The sequence below is a fragment of the Amphibalanus amphitrite genome, unplaced genomic scaffold, assembly GCF_019059575.1.
Source record: "Amphibalanus amphitrite isolate SeventyFive unplaced genomic scaffold, NRLGWU_Aamphi_draft 000090F_arrow, whole genome shotgun sequence".
NCBI classification, from domain to species: domain Eukaryota; kingdom Metazoa; phylum Arthropoda; class Thecostraca; order Balanomorpha; family Balanidae; genus Amphibalanus; species Amphibalanus amphitrite.
This window is the reverse complement of record NW_024881586.1, coordinates 1,013,261-1,032,103: the sequence shown is the minus strand read 5'-3', so window position 1 is coordinate 1,032,103 and position 18,843 is coordinate 1,013,261. Positions and strand designations below refer to the sequence as shown.

Here is an 18,843-nt window from a genome sequence, read left to right as displayed (position 1 = left end):
GTAGAAACTAGTCGGTCGAGTGATACGGTGACCGACAACCTACCCGCGCCCGTGGCGCTGTCGTTAATTGGTCAGTGGGACGGCCGGCAGATATACGAAGTCAAGGCGGCAGCGTGCAGTACCTATAAATTCGTATGTTGTCAGCGCTTGGTGTATTCGAGAGCAGCCTAAATACTATGCAGAGAAATATGCCAACATTTCATTCAATCATATGTTATAATGGTGAAGATTCAGGGCGGCGTGGCGTGGCATAACCGTTGGAGTCGATTCAAGTGAGGGAATATTGGATGGTTTGCTGTGTTAATCTATTGTTATCACCTGTACGAAAACAGGAAAAAATCCGAATCCCTAGGTATGCAAGAAGTGTAGAGTGAAATTCGACGAGTTCTACACGGTTAACGCTGTTTACGGTTAACGCTGTTTTCCTCATAGTGTTTCAGCGTTAAATTCATTATTGACAGTGCCTATCCATTCTCATCCAGTGACTAGAGATCCCGTGTCTATAACCGATCTCCCTGCCAGGTCCAGTGGCCTTCTACTCAGCTACCGAAGAGCCCTCTGAGAGTGCCGGGGACCTCTGTGCGCGTGGGAGGGCCCTCAGATCAGCGGCCAGCGGGGACCCTCGAAGCATGCGACCGTCCCTTTAGGCTATCAAGGGTTCCACCATAGACCTCTGTACACCTCTGTACACTGGTGTACAGAGGTCTATGGTTCCACCTTCGACTTCTGCTACACTGATAGACCCTCTGAGGCCTGAACTACCTACCTCTGCACACATGCAAGCTATTTCCTAACAACTTAATGGCCCTTGGAGAGCATGAAGAATCGTGAGCGCATGACAAGAACCCCTGAACTATCAAGGGGTCTCCCGATCTATCTTCCAGTTCGCCTAAGTTTGTATGATGCGTAAGTCGGCCACAGGCCCACAGTAACGATCTTGAAATGCGTACTTTGGAGGACATTATGGCATTCTTCTAATAAGTGTAGAGCACAAAAACGTCTTTTAAAAATGATCACCTATCCGGCAGGTAGAAAAAAAAATAGCATACCCAACCCACATGGACTTGGGGGAGCGCGTTTTTCTCTCCCTCCTCCTGACGAATATTTGCTATAGCTCCCGAGCGCTTAGGGATAAAAGCGGGAAACTTTAAATGCCTTTCCCCCATCAATTTGACATCTTCTGAAGCAAATTTTTTGGACTTCCCATACATAGCACGTCTTTCCATAGCCCATGTGCAAATCCGGCTTATTTTTAATCAAACCCAGCCAGCTTGTTGTTATTCCTTGACACGTGTTTTGTGTCGTTTTACTATCACTATTGTTCTATTGTGGCTGACGAAAGTGACAGTGGCACTAATCTGCATACTGGAGTTCGTTCAAAAGTGAGAGACCTTTTCACGTCATGTAACGATTATTATTGGACACAACATAACATGCCACACAACATTGAAATCAATCACACATCCACCACATTATCCTTCGATTGGTGTCCAAACAACATTTCTGTTCACCCCACGACCTGAGTGAGCGCCAGCCGGTCTCGCAGCTGGCGACGCTCCATCAGCAGCTGCTGGTGCCGCTCGGCCAGCTGCGCAGCTGCCGTCTCGCTGCTGTCCAGTCGGCGCTGGACCTCCTCGGCGCGCAGAAGCAGTGCCTCGTGATGCCGGCCGTACTGGTAGGTGCGCGACTCGAGCCGTCGGCGCGCCGCCTCTGTCTCCTCCAGACGCTGCTGGAGGCTACTGGCGCCGGCTGCCAGCTCCTGCTGCCGTCTGTGCGCCGCCGCCAGCTCCGCGGTCAGCGCTGCGCACTCCGACTCGAACTGGGAGGCCAGCTGGGTCTGTCGGAGACACAGCAGCTCAGCGCGGCCTGGTATCAGCTAACAACACTCAGCAACCATGCTCAATGCGCAGCAGAAATCGTCAAAATCATTCACGAATCATTGTAAAAATAATTCCCTTTCTCATAGGAAACCTCAGAACTCCAGTCCGCCACCACCACCGACCTGCTGTTGAAGCATGTCCTCCAGCTGACCCGTCCTACTGTCGGCTTCCTCTCTGAGCGTTCGCAGCGCCTCAGTGAGTTGCTGCTCGTGGTCAGCGGCGCGCTCAGTCACCGATCGAAGGTCCTCCGAGTGTCCACGTCTGGCCGTCTCCGCGACCATCTGCTGGTCGGCCAGCTTCCGCTCCAGCTGGTTCACCTGGCGATGAGTCGACGTAAACGACTGGTTTAGCGGATATCTGCTTCAGACACTTCAATGAAAGAAAGAAAAATATGTTATACCCAACACATCTATGGAGGTAAATCGGCCACCGCGTTTCCGTTTACCATTTCTCAAATTGAATAAAACGCAATATAGCTCGTCACGATCAAGCTATCTGAAACCGTTTAATAGTTTTTCGTTTTGGTAATTCTTTTCAGAACTCTTCTGGTGTAAGTAGTTCGGCGTGAAAGCAACTTTTCCTGTCATCTGGAAATAGGTGCTACGGCCGTCAGCCCCCCGGTTGCGTAAACCAGTTTCGCTTCACTTCCGATTTCATACTGTGAAAAAGACATCCATACACATCCCTAATTATCGTTTGTCGACTGTCAGCACTGGCACACATTTGGCCGATCTGCTCGTGCGTAAGTGTGTCGCCGACCTACACAGAAACAAGGTCGTTCCGCACGCCTGGTTGGGCCGGTTCTACCTGCCACGACGTTTTTCTGGGGCGGGGCCGGGTTCGCACGACTGCTGCATTGTTCGCTAATTGCCCACCTGCTCCTGCAGAGCTACTCTATCTCGATGCGCCGAATTCAGCGCGTTCTCCGCCGTAGCCAGCTGTTTGCGAAGGGAGACAACTTCCGCCCGCTGCGTCTCCGCGTCTCGACGAGTCTCCTGTTGCGTCCGCTCCGCCTCAACCCGCACCGTCTCCAGGCGAGACTCCGCCTACCGGCCAGCGACAGCCAATCAGAGACGAGAAGATGGCGGCCGCCAGCCGGGCGCCCGGAAAAGTTCCCGGATGCTGCCCAGCTCCGGAAGCACCGTGGGAGTGAAGGCACTGAGACGTTCATGAGCCAGAATTAAAGAGAAGGTTTGAATTTATCGAGCTAGAAGGAAGTTATCCTGGCACAGGGAGAGGCAGAGATCGAGTGGGCGTTTCGTAAGTAAACCGGACTCAGACATGACAATACATTATTCCTTTCAATTACTGATAGAGCTGTGTGATAACTCCGTTATCATTTGCTCCACCTGTGTTTACACATTTGTCCATTCATTCACTTATTACTTAATTTGATCACTCATTTACACAATTGTTCATTCATTTTTCCTTATTAACTTTTTTGTTTTATTTGTCCATTGATTGATTGATTGATTGATTTATTCATTCATTCATTCATTCATTCATTCATTCATTCATTCATTCATTCATATATCTCTCATTCACTCACTCACCCACCCACCCACTTCACTCCTGACTCCACTCCACTCCACTCCACTCCACTCACGTTCTCCCGTCTCCGTCTCTCCTGGCTGAGCTCCTGACGATGTTTCTCCGCCGCCCTGTCTGCCTCCTGCCTGGAGTCAGCGGCGGAGCGTTCCTGATCCTCGGCGGCGGACCGCAGCTCGTGCTCCAGTCTCCGCCAGTCCTCCTGAGCTGCCTCCAGCTGACAGTGGCGGCGGCGGTCATATTTTAGAGTCACAAAGAGAGATTACGAGTGGTACTGAGTAGGAACTACAACATCTAACTCGTAAATATGGTATGCACTTCGGAGGACCTACCATTGCGATAATTTGGAACGGGTTATGGAGACAGCTGGCATGTCATACATAGGTAGGCTTCACTAACCACTTAAGTTCCATCCTGAAACTCTTCCATCGCAAATATATTTTGACATCGGCAGAAATAGCAATATGAGCATTATGTTGCCCAGAGGGTCGAGTGTAAAATATTGCCCAGTGGGTCCGAAACTGAACAGTAGCGCAGTTGCTGTCGAGTTTTGTTGATAGGCTCACCTCTGCGACCTTTTTGGTCTGTTCGGACAGCTGGCTGGTGATCCGACCGAAGCTGGCCTCCACGGCCTGCTGGGCCTCCTGTCGCGCGGCAGAGAGTCGACGCTCCTGCTCCTCCGCCTGACGCTGCTGGCGGCTCTGCCCGTGCTCCAGGTCTCTGCGGCGGGAAATGGGGAGAAGGGGAAGATATGAAATTTTGGAAAGATGCTCTCTGTGGCTGGTCAATAGAATCTGAGTAAAAGTTCGGAAGTGGATAATAGCTTTCACGGCGGCAGATGTCACCTGGTTATTCTTATAATGACAATGTATCTGATAAACCATTGAAGCCCGCAGGCTAGCCCCGCGTAGTTGTTGCTTTTTTACTCACTTTCTGAGAGCAGCGGCTGTGTTTTGTGCCTCTGCCTTCTCGAGCTGCGCCTGCTCGGCTAGCCGGACACTGTCCGTCACCCTGCGGAGAGCCTCCTCCTCCCGAGACTGAAGCTCTGCCAGACGACTCTGTAGGGACACGGATAGAACGCGCACTACATATAAACCAAACGATCGGCAAATATTTTCCGGGAGGGTGCTTATGACAGTTTATTCATGTTGTTATGCGAATTTCATAGGTTGCCTCGTCACAGACCTCTTGCAATGCGAAAACATCGATTACTTACGGTATAATCATGCATGTCGGTTGTCGGTTATCTGTATGAAACCAAGCAACCTTGAGGAAGTCGGCTCTGGTTTTATTTTGAGGAAGAAAAAAAACGTTTTCACTCGTTTTATCTGTGAATAACCGTTATTTAAGGCATCTGAAGTGAGTCACGACCCATTCTCTGATACAACTGACCTGGAGGTTACCCAGGGCCTGTGTCAGCTCCTCCTTCTCCTTCTCCTGCCGCTGCCGCTGCCGCTGGTACACCTCCTCCATCCACGTCCGGTGCTCCGCCGCCTCCGCCCTCAGCCGCACCAGCTCCACCCTCTCCTGATCGGTCAGCTCCTCTGACCTCCCTCTGCCGGCTGGGGGTTCCCCCTGACCTCCAGCAGCTGACTGCTGACCTCCAGCGGCTGATTGCTGACCGCTGCCCGCTGACTGCTGGTTGCCGCCGGCTGAAGTTGCAGAGGCGGGCTGGGATGTGCCGATCTCTGCGTTGGCGACCTGTGCTGTGTCCGGTTCAACGCTGATGGGGTTAGCCGCTACGCTCGTGGCACCCAGCTCGTCGTTCAGCTGAGCTTGGGTCCTGGTGAGATGGAGTGGGCAAGTCGGTCAGGAGTGGGTTTGCTAAGACTGTTCACAGAGCTAGTGTTCAGCTCTACTGCATGTAATTTGAAAGAAAATAATCTGAATGGCAATATAAAAATATTTAAAGCAATAAAGAAGCATCTGGCTCTATAGTTCTTGGTTGGTTACTTATGTAGATCACGTAGGAGCTTCAGATTATTACTTCATAATTCAAAATGCGTTTTGCTTATCGTAAAAGAAAAATAATTTTATATACATACGCCCAATTAGTTATTTTTTACTAAAAGTCCAATGTAATCTTTATTTTACGCTAAACGTTTACCTATCAGCTACCATTGCATGCAATTCCAATTTCCAGTTTATGCATAAAGCCACAAGATGCTCATTTTTGCCGTTATGCTAATAAAATAGGATTTCTCATGTCTCTGCCTGGCCCAACTACACTAACAAGCCAACACAAAAGACTTCAGATAGTTAAACACGCACGCCAATCAAACAAACATCAGCCCCACTGGCATGGTGGAACGCAACGGCCTAAAACACACGCACTACAACGGGATTTCGAGACAGGGACTGTGGCAACGTCACAAAGAGGGGCTACTGACCTGAGCTCCTCTGTCAGATTCCTGTTCTCTGCGACAAGCTCCTGGACGTGCTGCTCCATCTCGTCCATCATATTCCGGAGTAGCTGGTTTTCGTGCTCCAGCTGACCGACTAGCTCCCCTTGCCTCCGAGCAAGCTGACCGAGCTGCCGTGCCTGCCAACGAGAGGGCAAGGTTGATGATCCGGATAAAACTGTCCGTGGCAGCCGTCAGTTGATCCCTGGTAGCAGAGCACATCTTTAAGTTAGGACAACACGAGAAGGCTAAAAAATAAACAAAAAAACAAACTTGGCTACTGCTCTGGCTTGGTGGCTACGAACATATTCATTGACGGACATCTTCATGCACTCATTGTCTGCCCATAGCCCAGTTGCTGGTCCTCACCCAACGGTGCCATCCTATTCCTCGTACCCAACACAGCGCTTCTGAACTTCTTACCTTCATTCCCTCAGTGGCTGCCAGTTCCGTGGTACTAGTCCCCGCCTCCATCACCTCCTCTCCCGTCCTCTGCCTGGGTAGAGCAATGGGAGAGCTCCGAGCAGAAGGCGATGCTCTCTGCGGAGCAGCAGTGACTTGCTGCGGCTGCCGACCTGCCGACTGCTCCCGTGGCGGAGCCGGTGGCCGCCGCGGGAGCCGCTGTGGCGACAGCTCAAAGCCCGGAGGAAGCTCCACAGTTACCGGAAGGTCCGGGGGATGGACCTGGATGGTCGGTGGTGGGTGTGGCGGGGGTGTCCTCCAATGTGGTCCTCCTGGCGATGGGGCGACTCGGAAGGTACTAGGTAGCGCCGTGAGAGGCCAGTGCTACCTGTGCTGCTGCCGTTGGAAACGAAAGTCGACCGGGAGGCTGCGGCTGCCAGCTGTGCTGCTGCTGCTGCTGCTGCTGCTGCTGCCAGCCGGGCTGCTGGCTGGCATGGTGCTGATACACACCCGCCTCTGAGCCCGCCTGGCTGCTGCTGTCGTACTCCCTCAGTAGATGTCTGAGCCGATACAGAGCCTCGGCGTACCGTGCGTCGGCGTGGGCCGGCAGAACGGGAGGAGTCGCGACGTTCATGGCGCAGAGCTGTGTCACCGTGTGGAGACGGCGGGCAGACGGTGAAGACACGAGCGGTGAACGGAAGTTACACGATCAGACGACGACGGAGCTGGTGATGTCGACAGTCGACACCTTGTATGACTATTTATCATCTAAAAAACATGCTGCTAAAAAACGTTAGAACACGTGCAGAAGCACGTGACGTTATTTTGTTATTTATGTCAACACTAAATAAAAAATATAGCTTGGATTTGCACCGAAACGAATTCGTTTTTCACAAAGGGACGAAGAAAAGCCGATTGTCATAGAATGTGCATAACAACACAAACACTAACATGAACAAACGGTTTATAACTAGTGTAACGGCCATTCAAATCAATTTCTACAGATAAACCGCCATTCTACTAGGTGCCGCTATATTGTACGTAAAACCTGAAACAAACAATAGTATCAACAAAAAATAATACACATGGACACACGAACAACACAAAGACCAATCATTTCAAAGCATTGCATACATTAATCAATTATCAATGGACAATAATCTTACTTTTGTGGGATCTGACGTCCCAGTATCACAATCGTACGTGTCAATGGCCACGCTTCACCGCGTGCCACGCCCTGTTCAAGGTTCTATTAATTGGAGGCGGCAAATTGGGGAAAAGAAAACATCGCTGCCCAATGACCTCTGGGCGGCGGTTACACTCCCACCAATCGGTCACGATTCTATAACAAGACAGTCCACATTTGCGCAACACGACCGCGGAGCGCAACCATCCTGCGCCACACGACCGACGACGGTAAAGATGGTGGCAAACTGAAATCATCTTACGTCACGGGAGTTGCCCGTCGTCCATCACTAAGCGTCACTCGGCAGCCGCTCACGATACGTAGCGCCAACACACACTAGTCAGCTCACTCGTCGGCTGACGTGCCACTCTCCTCAGTTCACAACGCACCAACAACCACCACACTGTCGGTGGCTGTTAACTGTTTATGTCGCACGCTCTGAGGCACTGCATAACTGCATGTCTCAGTTAAACTTTCAACGTCTGAGCCACTATCATCAAATGAGCCACTGTCGTCACTGGCAGAGCCACAGACAGCCCCACGCGCAACGCTCAGGGTCGCAGCAGTAGTCTAGGCTACGCAGCAGTCCAGGCTACGCAGCAGCTACACAGCTCAGCCTGACAGCTGCACACAGTTCAGCCCCCACTGAGCGCCGTAGATGGCTGCAGCCGCCAACTCTGCTCAAGCACCGCCGAAGCCACCACCAGCGCGCGGCCCGGCCCCGCAGAGCGCCGCCGGAGCCACCAGCAGCGCGCGGCCCAGCTCCGCCGAGCGCCACCGAAGTCGGCGCCTACGGGAGGAGCCGCACCAGCTTCTGTATCGGTCGATCATATGTTCCGTCTTTCGTGCGTACGGCGACCCGCCGGACGAATCCGTCGTCGGACGGATGAAGCCGCGTGACGCGCCCCAGCATCCACTTGCAGCGGGGAGAGTTGTCGTCGACAACGAGCACGACGCTGTCTAGTTCGATGTTCTCGTGCGCTGTCGCCCATTTCCTCCTTTCCTGGAGACTCGGGAGGAACTCGGAGCGCCATCGTTGCCAGAACCGGTTTGCCAGGTACTGGACGCGTCGCCAGCGACGACGGCAGTAGACGTCAGTCCTCTGAAAGGCACCAGGCGGCGAAAGCACTACATTACATTTCTGTGTTAGTAGAGTCATGGGTGAGATTGGGTGGGGTTCATCGGGAGTCATGTTGAAGGATGTGAGAGGCCTGCTATTAACGATAGCTTCCACTTCGCAGAGCAGCGTTCGCAGGAGCTCGTCATCCAGCCGAGCCCCGTGACATTCCTGAACGAGACCGCCCAAGACAGCCCGAGCGGAGCGAATCATACGCTCCCAGACGCCTCCTGCGTGGCTGGCTGTTGGGACATTCATCCGAAAGATGACCCAGTCGCAGTTCTCCTTCACCAGCTCTCTGCGTATCCTGTCGTCGTCCATCTCGTCCAAAGCCTGCTCTAAGGCTCTCTTCCCGCCCACGAAGTTTGTGCCTCTGTCACTTCGCAGCACCCTCACCGGGCCTCTTCGGCTCACAAACCGTCTGTAGGCGTTAAGAAAAGAGTCCGTCGACAGTGAGTTTGCCGTCTCGATATGCACTGCCCGAGACGACATGCACGTGAAGAGAACGCCCCACCTTTTCACTTCACTCCGTCGCTCCTGTACCAGGAATGGACCAAACAAGTCCACGCCTGAATAGGTGAAAGGCGCCGCAGGTTCCAGTCTGTCATGCGGCAGGTCGGCCATCTTCTGATTCAGAACGTGGCCACGGAGCTTCTTGCAGTTGACACACTTCAGAATCAGGCGTGCCACCGATCGTCTCCCTCCGACGACCCAGTAGCCAGATGACCTCAGTCGAGCGAGAGTGAGACCTCGCCCAGCATGTCCGACTTTCTCATGGCACTCCTTGACGATCAGATACGTCACATGGCTTCGGTTGGGGATGATAACAGGGTGCACCTCACTCTCTGGAAAACCGCTCCTGCGAAGCCTCCCACCAACACAGATCAACCCGTCTCGCACAACTGGATCGAGACGAGACAACTCTTTGGGAACCGTGGCGGTCCGCCGGCCGGCTCCCACCGTCCTTGCCTGTCCCGATCGTCCAGCGCGGTCGACTTCACCTGGCAGCTCCTGTCGCTGCAATGCTGTCAGAATGATCCTCTCTGCTTCTTCCAGTTCTTCTACTCCGACTTGCGTTTTGGGAACATCTCGTGACTGCACGGCACTCCTCTTCATCATCACGAGGTGGTGAAGTTTCCTCACGTACAGGACGCACGTCGCTACTGCTCGCTTGGCTCGCCACCAGCTAGAGAAGCACTCGAGCCTCTTCGGAATTCCAGCGAACTCCTCCCGCGCTGCTGTGGCGAAGCTGAAAGCAGAGCGTGACTTCACCTCAGGATCTTCGTCTCCAACCTCCCGTGGTCCCTCGCCCTCCGGCAGGACCGCACGGGACAGGAAGGCAGGTCCGTGCCACCACAAGGCACTGTCCACCAGTTCCTCGGCTCTGATGCCTCGGGAGGCAAGATCGGCTGGATTCTCCTCACTTGTCACGTGCCTCCACTGACTTGGCTCAGTATGGTTGCGAATTTCCTGAACTCGATTCGCGACATAAACGTGAAAACGTCTCGCTTCGTTCGAAATATAGCCTAACACCACCTTACTGTCTGTCCAGTAGAACTCTTGTAGGTGCTGCAGCTTCAGTTCGTCCTGGAGGAACTTGCTCATCCTCACAGAGAGTACGGCAGCGGTCAACTCGAGCCTTGGCACCGTAACCGGCTTGGTTGGTGCCACACGAGCCTTGCTGATGATCAGTGAACAGTTGACCAGTCCATTTTGGTCAACCGTCCTCACGTAACTGCACTGCCCGTAGCCCACAGCGCTGGCGTCGGAGAAATGATGCAGCTCTACAGTCATCTTGTCCTGCAGCCCACCTTCCACATAGCATCGTGGAACACTCACGATCTTCAGAGCCAACATACTCTCCATCCACTCCTTCCATGCGTCAGCCACATCGCTGGGCACGGGATCGTCCCATCCGCAGCCCTCACGACACAGCTCCCTCAGTAGCAATTTCCCTCTCAAGATGAAAGGAGACACCAGGCCCAGTGGATCAAAAAACGAACTTACTACTGATAGTATTCCTCTTCTGGTCACTTCTCTGACTCTCGGCGTGACGTGGATGGATAACATGTCGGTGTCCGTGTCCCAGTCGATTCCCAGAGTCCGCTCAACGGGAAGATCACCGGAACCGACATCTAGACTCCGAAGTCCAGCGCAGCGACTCTCCATCGGCACCGACTTCACGACATCAATGCTGTTCGAGAGGATCTTGTGAACAGTGAAGCCTCCACGTGCGCAGAGCTTTCTGGTCGTGTCAATCAGTTTGACCGCTGTCTCGGCGTCTGGTACAGAGATAAGACCGTCGTCAATATAGAAATCACCTTTCATAAAGTCGGCGGCCTCTCTTTCAGTGTCACCTCGCCGACAATCAGCAGCAGCTCTGAGTGCAAACATTGCACACGCGGGTGACGAGGTGGCACCGAATAGGTGAGTCTTCATCCGGTACTCAGTTGGGTCTCTTTTCAAATCGCCATCCTCCCACCACAGGAACCTGAGCAAGTTGCGATCCCTGACGTCGACTCCCACTTGGTTGAACATCGCCTCCAAGTCGCAGGAAACCGCCACAGGCTCCTTACGGAAACGGCACAGGATTCCGGTGAGGCTGTTTGTGAGGTCCGGTCCCTGTAAGAGGTGGCTGTTTAGCACGTGACCCCGAAACTCTGCACTGCAGTCAAATACGATTCGAATCTTGTTCTTTTGTGGGTGGTACACCCCGTGATGCGGAATGTACCAAACCCTGCCATCATCCAGCTCCAGTTCTTCACTGGGGACTTTCTCTGCGTAGCCCTTCTCTAACGTCGCCGCCATGAAGCCGGTGTAGTCGTGTCTGTAGGCCTCGTTTCTCACCAGCTTCGCCTTCAGTCCTTTGAGCCTTTGCATGGCGACTGTCTTGTTGTTTGGCATGGACACTTTGTCATTCTTCAGTGGCAGCGGCATCTGAAAATGGCCATCCTCGCGGTGCTCGAGTCCCTCACTCATCTTCTTCACAAACTGTTGATCCTGGATCGATAAAGCTGTCTTATCCTCTCGGCCAGTCTCCTGGAAGTCGGATTCGAGCACCTTCAGCACCTCCAGTGGGCTCACCTCGCGCACCTGTGATCTGAAGGCGAAATGACAACGTTTGGGGTGACCATCGCTAGTGTCCACCAGATGACACGTCGCGTCCGGGTCGTTGCTCCCACCGAGACAGCCAACGATGCCCCACCCCAGGTGGGTTCGGATCGCCCAGGGCTCGTCGTCCTTACCAGAAACCACGTCCAGTGGCTTGATGGCGCGTGAACAGTTGGTCCCCAAAAGCAGAGCCACTGGTGCGCCAGGGAAGAACTCCGGCATTTTACTGGCTACTCTCTCCAGATGCTTCCAATTCATGGCTGTCTCCCTTTTAGGAACGACCTTCTTGGAGCATGGGATTTCAGGACGAGTGTAGGTTGATGGCAGTCTGATGGCTTCATCTGCTGTCAGGGGCTGGATCACCAGACCCTGTACCGCTCGGCTGCTGATGACCGACTTCCCCGTCATAGTGCTCAGCTCCAGTTTCGTGGCTCTTCCGTCGACTTTCAGGGCTTCACAAACAGGCTCTGAAGCAAAACAGGCATCAGACTGAGCGTCCAGTACAGCATACACCAGCACGCTGTGTTCCGGGTTGTCAACATGACTCAGTAGCACTGGCACCACCAGTGAGTGACAGCAGCCTCCTCCTTCAGCATCTGACACAGAGCCCGAGCAGAATGAAGTCGCCTGCGGTGCCGCGTGGGACGTCCTCCGTTGGCCTTCAGGCTGAACCTCAGCTTTCTTGAGAAGTGACTCATCATGCAGAATCGTAGGGTGCCACCTGCCACACTCATCACACTTGCATCTTGAGCGGCATTCCCTCCACCTGTGTCCTCTTCTTAAGCAGCCTCGACACAGTCCCAGCTCGTTGACCTTGCTGTTCCGTTCAGTTCCAGTCATCCTTTTGAAGGTGTCGCAGTCGCTTATCTTGTGCTGGTGTTGACACAGTTCGCATGTTGAAGGCTTCCTTGTGTCCACTTGAGTTCCTCCATTGGCCCTCTTCACACCCGTTGTGGACATGAAAGTCCTGGCCTTACTCTGTGTCTTCTGTGGGGCTTGTCGCGTTTCTTCACACTTGGGTACATCCACTGGTCCGCAAGCAATCCTGGCTTCGATGCCGACAAAACGGACAAACTCTGAGAACGGTGGATGTCTCCTTTTAGCAACGCCCCTTTCATCGTAGAGCCACTTGTCCACCTCCCTCTTCCATCTGTCCACCAGGTACTTGGGCAGCTTCTTCACCATCATCTGAATTTCCAGGTAGTCATCCAGGATTCCTAGGTGGCGAAGAGGACCCGCAGCTGCCGCTTGGCAGTGCTCGAGGAAATCAGCATAGTCTCTGAGAGCACGACCATCTTCATTTTTGATTGCGGGCCAGCTCCTCAACTTCATGCGATACGTGTTGGATATGATGAAGTCGTTTCCGAACCTGTCATTCAGTCTCGCCTTCGCCTGCGAGTAAGCCTCATCTGTCCTCAGGTGGAGCAGGCCCAGGATGGCTGTCTTGGCTTCACCCGCTGTGTACTTTCCTAGAAAGTGAAGGCGTTCGATGGGAGAGGATGTCTGATGTTCAATATAGGTTTCAAAAGACTTCAGCCACATTGGAAACTCCTCAATGTTGCCACTGAAGGTGCCTGGTTCCAGCACGGGAAGCCTACTACCATTGTGTCGCTCAGTAAGCAGATCTGCCAGTCTGTGTAGTGCTGCTTGAGTGCTGGGTTCATCATCCTCCACTCGACCATTGGCTGTCTTGTCGTTTCTTCCTGTACCTTGTACATTATCCTTCACTTGGACTGCAGCATCAATGGAGACATCATTTCTTGGTACACTCGGGGGCAGATTGATGTTCTACAACTCTTTATCCACCGGTTCCTATGGCTCAGCATTGGCAGCAGCCGCCTGGTACCGGTAGACTGTGCCGCTTCACTTACTTGTCAAGCGGCACAGCCTACCCACACCGTATGACACCGGTCTGGGTCGGTGGCTGGAAGGCGATGTGGGCCGCCTGTGACGTCAGCGCAGCGGTGAGGGCCGAGCCCGGAGGCATGGCTCGGGTCGGCGCGGCGCGGCGGCTGGCGAGGGCTGGGGAGTGAGGCGGGGTGGGAGGGTGGGAGCATGGACCATCGCGCGGCTGAGCGAGTGTAGTTACCTTTCGCGTCTCAAGGCGGCAATTATTCTACCTAACAATTGTGCTAAAGCAGTTGTTAAAGTGCCCTATGCCCAAAACAGCGCCTATTATTTACTTGCTATGCGTATTACGAAGTACTTAAGCGTGGCAATGGGACAGCCGATAGAACTTATGTCACATGTGCATCGAGGTGCGGAGCTATATTTTGTGTAACATGTTAGTATTAAGGCTTTGATTGAGCAGATTGGTGTCTATTGTTTCGCACGGCAATCGTCTAGAGACGTGGGAACTAGGGTTATGGGTATAGTACGTCAGCTAACGCCCCAATTTAAAGCGATTATTACTGTTCCTCTAATATGTGGTCGCAGCCACCAATAGCAAACCGTTCCAACTAGGAGCCAAAAATTCGGGCACTCAGAAGGGTTCGAACCGGGCTTCCCCCACCGGTCAGCTTACGATACGACCGTTCATCCACTGAGCTACCAAGAATGGCCCCCAGCAGCAGAAAACAAAGTGACATTCACCCGCTGACCGCCAATGACAGTATTGTGACATTTGATCGCGTTTGACCGCGACGAGTGGTCGCTGGTCTCGGTAGCTCAGTGGATGCACGCTATAGTGCCGTAGGCATAGGTGTAGCAACGTATCTCTTTGGTGAAGGATACCTTTCACCAAAGTTTTAGATTGGTGAAGGATCCTTCACCAATCTTGAGCAATGCAGGTGAGGGTCTTCACCAATGCTAGAACGACTGGGTTCGACGGTCGATCTAATGTTAAAAAAGAAAAGCAATGCCGAATGGGATGAACAAAAAGGCTAAAACGGCAACAGGTACCCAATTACTCCATCCTTTCAGTTATGAAGTGTTATGCCCACCTTCTTCACAATTCACGCCATTTAATAAACCAGTACATAACGCCTTTTGGGGCGACTAACGGAGCGAGCGAGAGGGTGAGCTTTGCACGTGCGAAATTTCGACGGGATACCTCCAGCTGACTTGTGCACGGCACCCTACTAACCGGTCTCTAGCGATGTGCCAAATTTGAGCACAATCGGCCCAGTCGTTCTCGAGATCTGGAAGCGGCACCCTGCACGTGCGCACGTGCAAAATGGGTCCCAACTGACTTTTGCACGGCACCCTATACTAACCGGTCCCTAACTGTGTACCAAATTTGAGCGCCATCGGTCCAGCCATTCTCGAGATCTGGAATCGACCCCTGCACGTGCGCACGTGCAACAGCACCCCAACTCTGGCACATGGATATGCATTGCCTAGTGGGTGCCTACCTACATGCCAACTTTCAGCGCAATCGGCCAAGTAGTTACCGAGATATTGCAACAATTACAAAAAAGACACCTCTTCGTTTTGCACGTGGCACGTGCATAAGGGGTCACCCACATGCATCGGGAATAGTCCAATACTTGGTAGAAGGAATAAAGCTACCCTACAAAAATTACCGCGTGTAAATCGGTCAAGTGGTTGCTGAGATATAAGCGTCGCAGAATCGTGACCACGGCCGGCCGGCCGAGCTCATACTCAGAAATTTCCGTTAATCTAAGGAAAGACTACGCTCGCTTCGCTCGCTCCGTAATGATAGGTAAAGTCGAAAACTGTATTGAGGTTGGTAAACGTGTCAATGTGTCTCAGTAAATGCCGTGAATATCAAAATATATTGGCTTGTTTTTACTCGTGGGTAAGTTGTAAGACTGGTCACGAAAAAAGAGCAGTGGAGCATACCTTTAGGTTCCAAAGGTATGCTTTGATAGTGGATACCTTTGGTAGGTATCCAAAGGTATGCTTGGATACCTAAAAATTCAATTTTAGGCATGTACTGAAAAGTTGGCGTTAATTAGATGATAATGGCGTGAGACATTTGCGAGAAAAAAACAGGAGTTGGCGAAATTTCCCCCCCCCCCCCTCCACTGCGGTAAGGTCCTACACCTTCTCCGAAGGTTTAGGTGACTTCTCCGAAGGTTCAGGTGACATCCTTCACCAATATTTTTGGCGCTCCTACACCCATGGCCGTAGGGTGACCGGTTGGAGAATCCCGGTTCGAACCGTCCCGGGTGCGAGACTTATTTGCTCCTAGTTGAACGGTTTGCTATTGGTGGCTGCGATCACACATTAGAGGAACAGTAAGATTTGCTTAAAGTTGGGGCGTTGGCTGCCGCGCTGTCCAAAAACCGCAGTTCCCACGTCTCTGGACGATTGCTGTGCGAAATAATAGACACCAATGAGCTCAATCAAGGCCTTAATACTTATCTGTTATAAATAATGCAGCTCCGCAGCTCGATGCACGTGTGATATAAATTCTATCGGCTGTCCCAATGCGACGTTAAAGTGTGTCGTAATGCTCATGGCAAGTATGATGATCGGCGCTGTCTTGGGCATAGGATATTTTAACAACTGCTTTAGCACAATTGTTAGGTAAAATAATTGCCACCTTGAGACGCGAAAGTTAACTACACTCGCTCAGCCGCGCGATGGTCCATGCCACCTCACTCCCCAGCCCTCGCCAGCCGCCGCGCCGCGCCGACCCGAGCCATGCCTCCGGGCTCGACCCTCACCGCTGCGCTGACGTCACAGGCGGCCCACATCACCTTCCAGCCACCGACCCAGACCGGTGTCATACGGTGTGGGTAGGCTGTGCCGCTTGACAAGTAAGTGAAGCGGCACAGTCTACCGGTACCAGGCGGCTGCTGCCAATGCTGAGCCATAGGAACCCGGTGGATAAAGAGTTGTAGAACATCAATCTGCCCCCGAGTGTACTGCTCCAGTTCCAGTGACCACTTCAGTATTCTCCTCCTTTGCACCAGGTCCAACTTCATCACTTGGGTCTTGACTTGCTCCCTCCTCTCTGTCAACATCAAACTGGTCAACCACCCTCAGCTTGGCTTCATTTATGTTCATTTCTGTTTCTATATCCAGTTGTTCTTGCTCCAGCAGCAGCTGTTCTTGTTTTTGCTTCAGATGCAGCCTTCTACTACTCATTGCAGCTCTTGCTTCCAGCTCTGCTCTGTCCTGCTGCATCTTGAGCTTCATGAGCACAACCTGTGTCTTTACTTCGCTGCCGGCACATGACTTGCTTGAACGTGATCCACCAGCGTCAGATCTTGCAGGAGTAGCATCATCTGCGGAGACTGAAGACAGGTGAGCCTCCACCTTGCCTTTCAGCTCATTCACTTCAGTGAGGTTCTTGTCATGATTCAGGTTTTCTCTCTCTTCACCTTCCATCAGGGAGCATATCACTTCATATGTTTGCACAAAATCAACATAATCATGCTTCCAGACATCAAAGTCCTTCCTGATCACTTGTGGCTTTTCTTCCTGCTCAACAGACTCCAACAGTAAGCTGCCACGTGATCTCAGCTTCTTCAATAACTGCTTGTACAGCTTTGACTTCTGAGCAGCCTGGTAGCATCTACCTTTCTCAGTTGTCCGCAGCTCCCTGCCCTTCGCAGACAACATCCTCTGTTCGTCACTCATTGTGGACCAGGCAAGGAATTGCTCAAGAAAAGATGGCACAGGATTTAGTTTCACTACTTAAATAAATGTAAGAGGTGCAAATAATAGTTTAAATACTGCAATAACAAAACAAAAATGAAGCACAAAACATTGTGACCCAAAACCAGTGTTAACACGTCAAGGTCAGACGTCCAGGTGCTGAGGCCAAAACTCAAGGTCAAAGTGACAAATACAGGTGTGTCTAGCTACAAACACCTCTACTAGTCAGCCATCATGCATGATACGACAGGGGGAATCCTACTAACAACCCTGCGTAACCACTGACTGCCCTAGAATCTACAACCAGTTGATATTCATTCAGTGCAACTGAAACTGTTAAAAGAAGAAAATAAAGACAATCTTTCAACTACAAAGTCTCTCAAAATCAGGACTAGATCCAAAAGTTTTACTGTAACGGCCATTCAAATCAATTTCTACAGATAAACCGCCATTCTACTAGGTGCCGCTATATTGTACGTAAAACCTGAAACAAACAATAGTATCAACAAAAAATAATACACATGGACACACGAACAACACAAAGACCAATCATTTCAAAGCATTGCATACATTAATCAATTATCAATGGACAATAATCTTACTTTTGTGGGATCTGACGTCCCAGTATCACAATCGTACGTGTCAATGGCCACGCTTCACCGCGTGCCACGCCCTGTTCAAGGTTCTATTAATTGGAGGCGGCAAATTGGGGAAAAGAAAACATCGCTGCCCAATGACCTCTGGGCGGCGGTTACAACTAGTGATGAAGCTGGAGTTCCAAATTACCATAAAGCTCGTTTTTTATCGCTAAGCTTTCCATGCGGCATCAGCATGCTGTCCGGGCTTCCGTGATTACGGCACGTGAGATGTTTTGTTGCGAGACGGTATCCAGTAACTGCAAGTGCACGTGCTAACTGATTAGTGCACTTAATATGAACTTCTCGCCCTTTTCTCGAAGACGAAAAAAATGTCACCTCACTCCAGTTACAGCTATGACAACATTTGACTGCAAGAGCTTCAACTTTGATCATGAATGGAAGTACTTACAGGTGTGATAAGTTTATGAGAAATATAACAAAACAACGGCTTTACAGCCTACGGAAGGCATACCTTATGTTCATAGATCACTCGGCGTTTTGTCACGGTAGGTATTATGCACCCTTCATTTCCGAATATAACGTCATAGCTCACAGCACCAAGCCAGTCCGTGTGACGCAGACTACAAAGTTACACCAAAGCACACACTACTTCATATCCCTGCCACAGCACCCCACACCACACCAGGCTCGACGCCGACACCGACAGGACTGCCGGTACCGACGGCCAACGATCCCCGCTCCCCGCTCCCCCGCCGGGGCGGCTGGTGCCGCGGCCCGGCCCCTGCTCCCCACCTGCCTGTATCGATTAGGGGGGAGGGCGGGGCGCTCCGTGCGGGAGCCAGGTGACTACACGAACTTCCGGAGTGATTGACGTTTAGCTGCCCGCTCCGAACGGTGCCTGCATGATCCATCGCCCCAGTAGAACCCAATGTCCAGTTTTGGACAGCTTCATTTATAGCGAATGGTGTTCCGGAAGTCGTTGTTAAATGGGCTATCAAAATATGTAAGTGTTTAATTCCTGAGCGAA

The 18,843-nt window shown here is 52.0% G+C and overlaps 2 protein-coding genes across 5 annotated transcripts; both read right to left on the bottom strand.

Moving 5' to 3' along the window:
- Nucleotides 1–1,392: 1,392 nt before the first annotated feature.
- LOC122380033 (serologically defined colon cancer antigen 8 homolog) lies at nt 1,393–18,521 on the bottom strand. Of its 4 annotated transcripts, none has more exons than XM_043362769.1 (10): nt 18,328–18,521; nt 6,254–6,875; nt 5,819–5,970; nt 4,821–5,211; nt 4,359–4,486; nt 3,995–4,148; nt 3,487–3,645; nt 2,756–2,926; nt 2,003–2,197; nt 1,393–1,837 (listed from the first exon to the last, which is right to left on the bottom strand). In XM_043362769.1, the coding sequence occupies exons 2-10, from the start codon at nt 6,302–6,304 to the stop codon at nt 1,508–1,510; spliced, it is 1,731 nt and encodes a 576-aa protein (XP_043218704.1). In that variant the 5' UTR covers nt 6,305–6,875; nt 18,328–18,521; the 3' UTR covers nt 1,393–1,507. The 4 variants fall into 4 exon arrangements, with proteins under 4 accessions (XP_043218704.1, XP_043218703.1, XP_043218705.1 ...); XM_043362768.1 differs by lacking the exon at nt 18,328–18,521 and adding an exon at nt 7,399–7,482; XM_043362770.1 differs by lacking the exons at nt 6,254–6,875; nt 18,328–18,521 and adding an exon at nt 7,399–7,460.
- Nucleotides 7,248–13,360, bottom strand: LOC122380032. The gene is made up of 2 exons (XM_043362767.1): nt 7,367–13,360; nt 7,248–7,280 (listed from the first exon to the last, which is right to left on the bottom strand). The coding sequence occupies exon 1, from the start codon at nt 13,186–13,188 to the stop codon at nt 8,209–8,211; it is 4,980 nt and encodes a 1,659-aa protein (XP_043218702.1). The 5' UTR covers nt 13,189–13,360; the 3' UTR covers nt 7,248–7,280; nt 7,367–8,208.
- Nucleotides 18,522–18,843: the final 322 nt, after the last annotated feature.

Coding starts and splice junctions, on each gene's coding strand:
- LOC122380033 (XM_043362769.1), bottom strand. CDS start 6,304: ATGGAGGCGGGGACTAGTACCACGGAACTGGCAGCCACTGAGGGAATG. Junction 3,646..3,994: donor AGACCAAAAAGGTCGCAGAG/GTGAGCCTATCA, acceptor CGCCACTGTCAG/CTGGAGGCAGCTCAGGAGGA. Junction 2,927..3,486: donor AGAGACGGAGACGGGAGAAC/GTGAGTGGAGTG, acceptor GCTGGCCGGTAG/GCGGAGTCTCGCCTGGAGAC.
- LOC122380032 (XM_043362767.1), bottom strand. CDS start 13,188: ATGTGGCTGAAGTCTTTTGAAACCTATATTGAACATCAGACATCCTCT.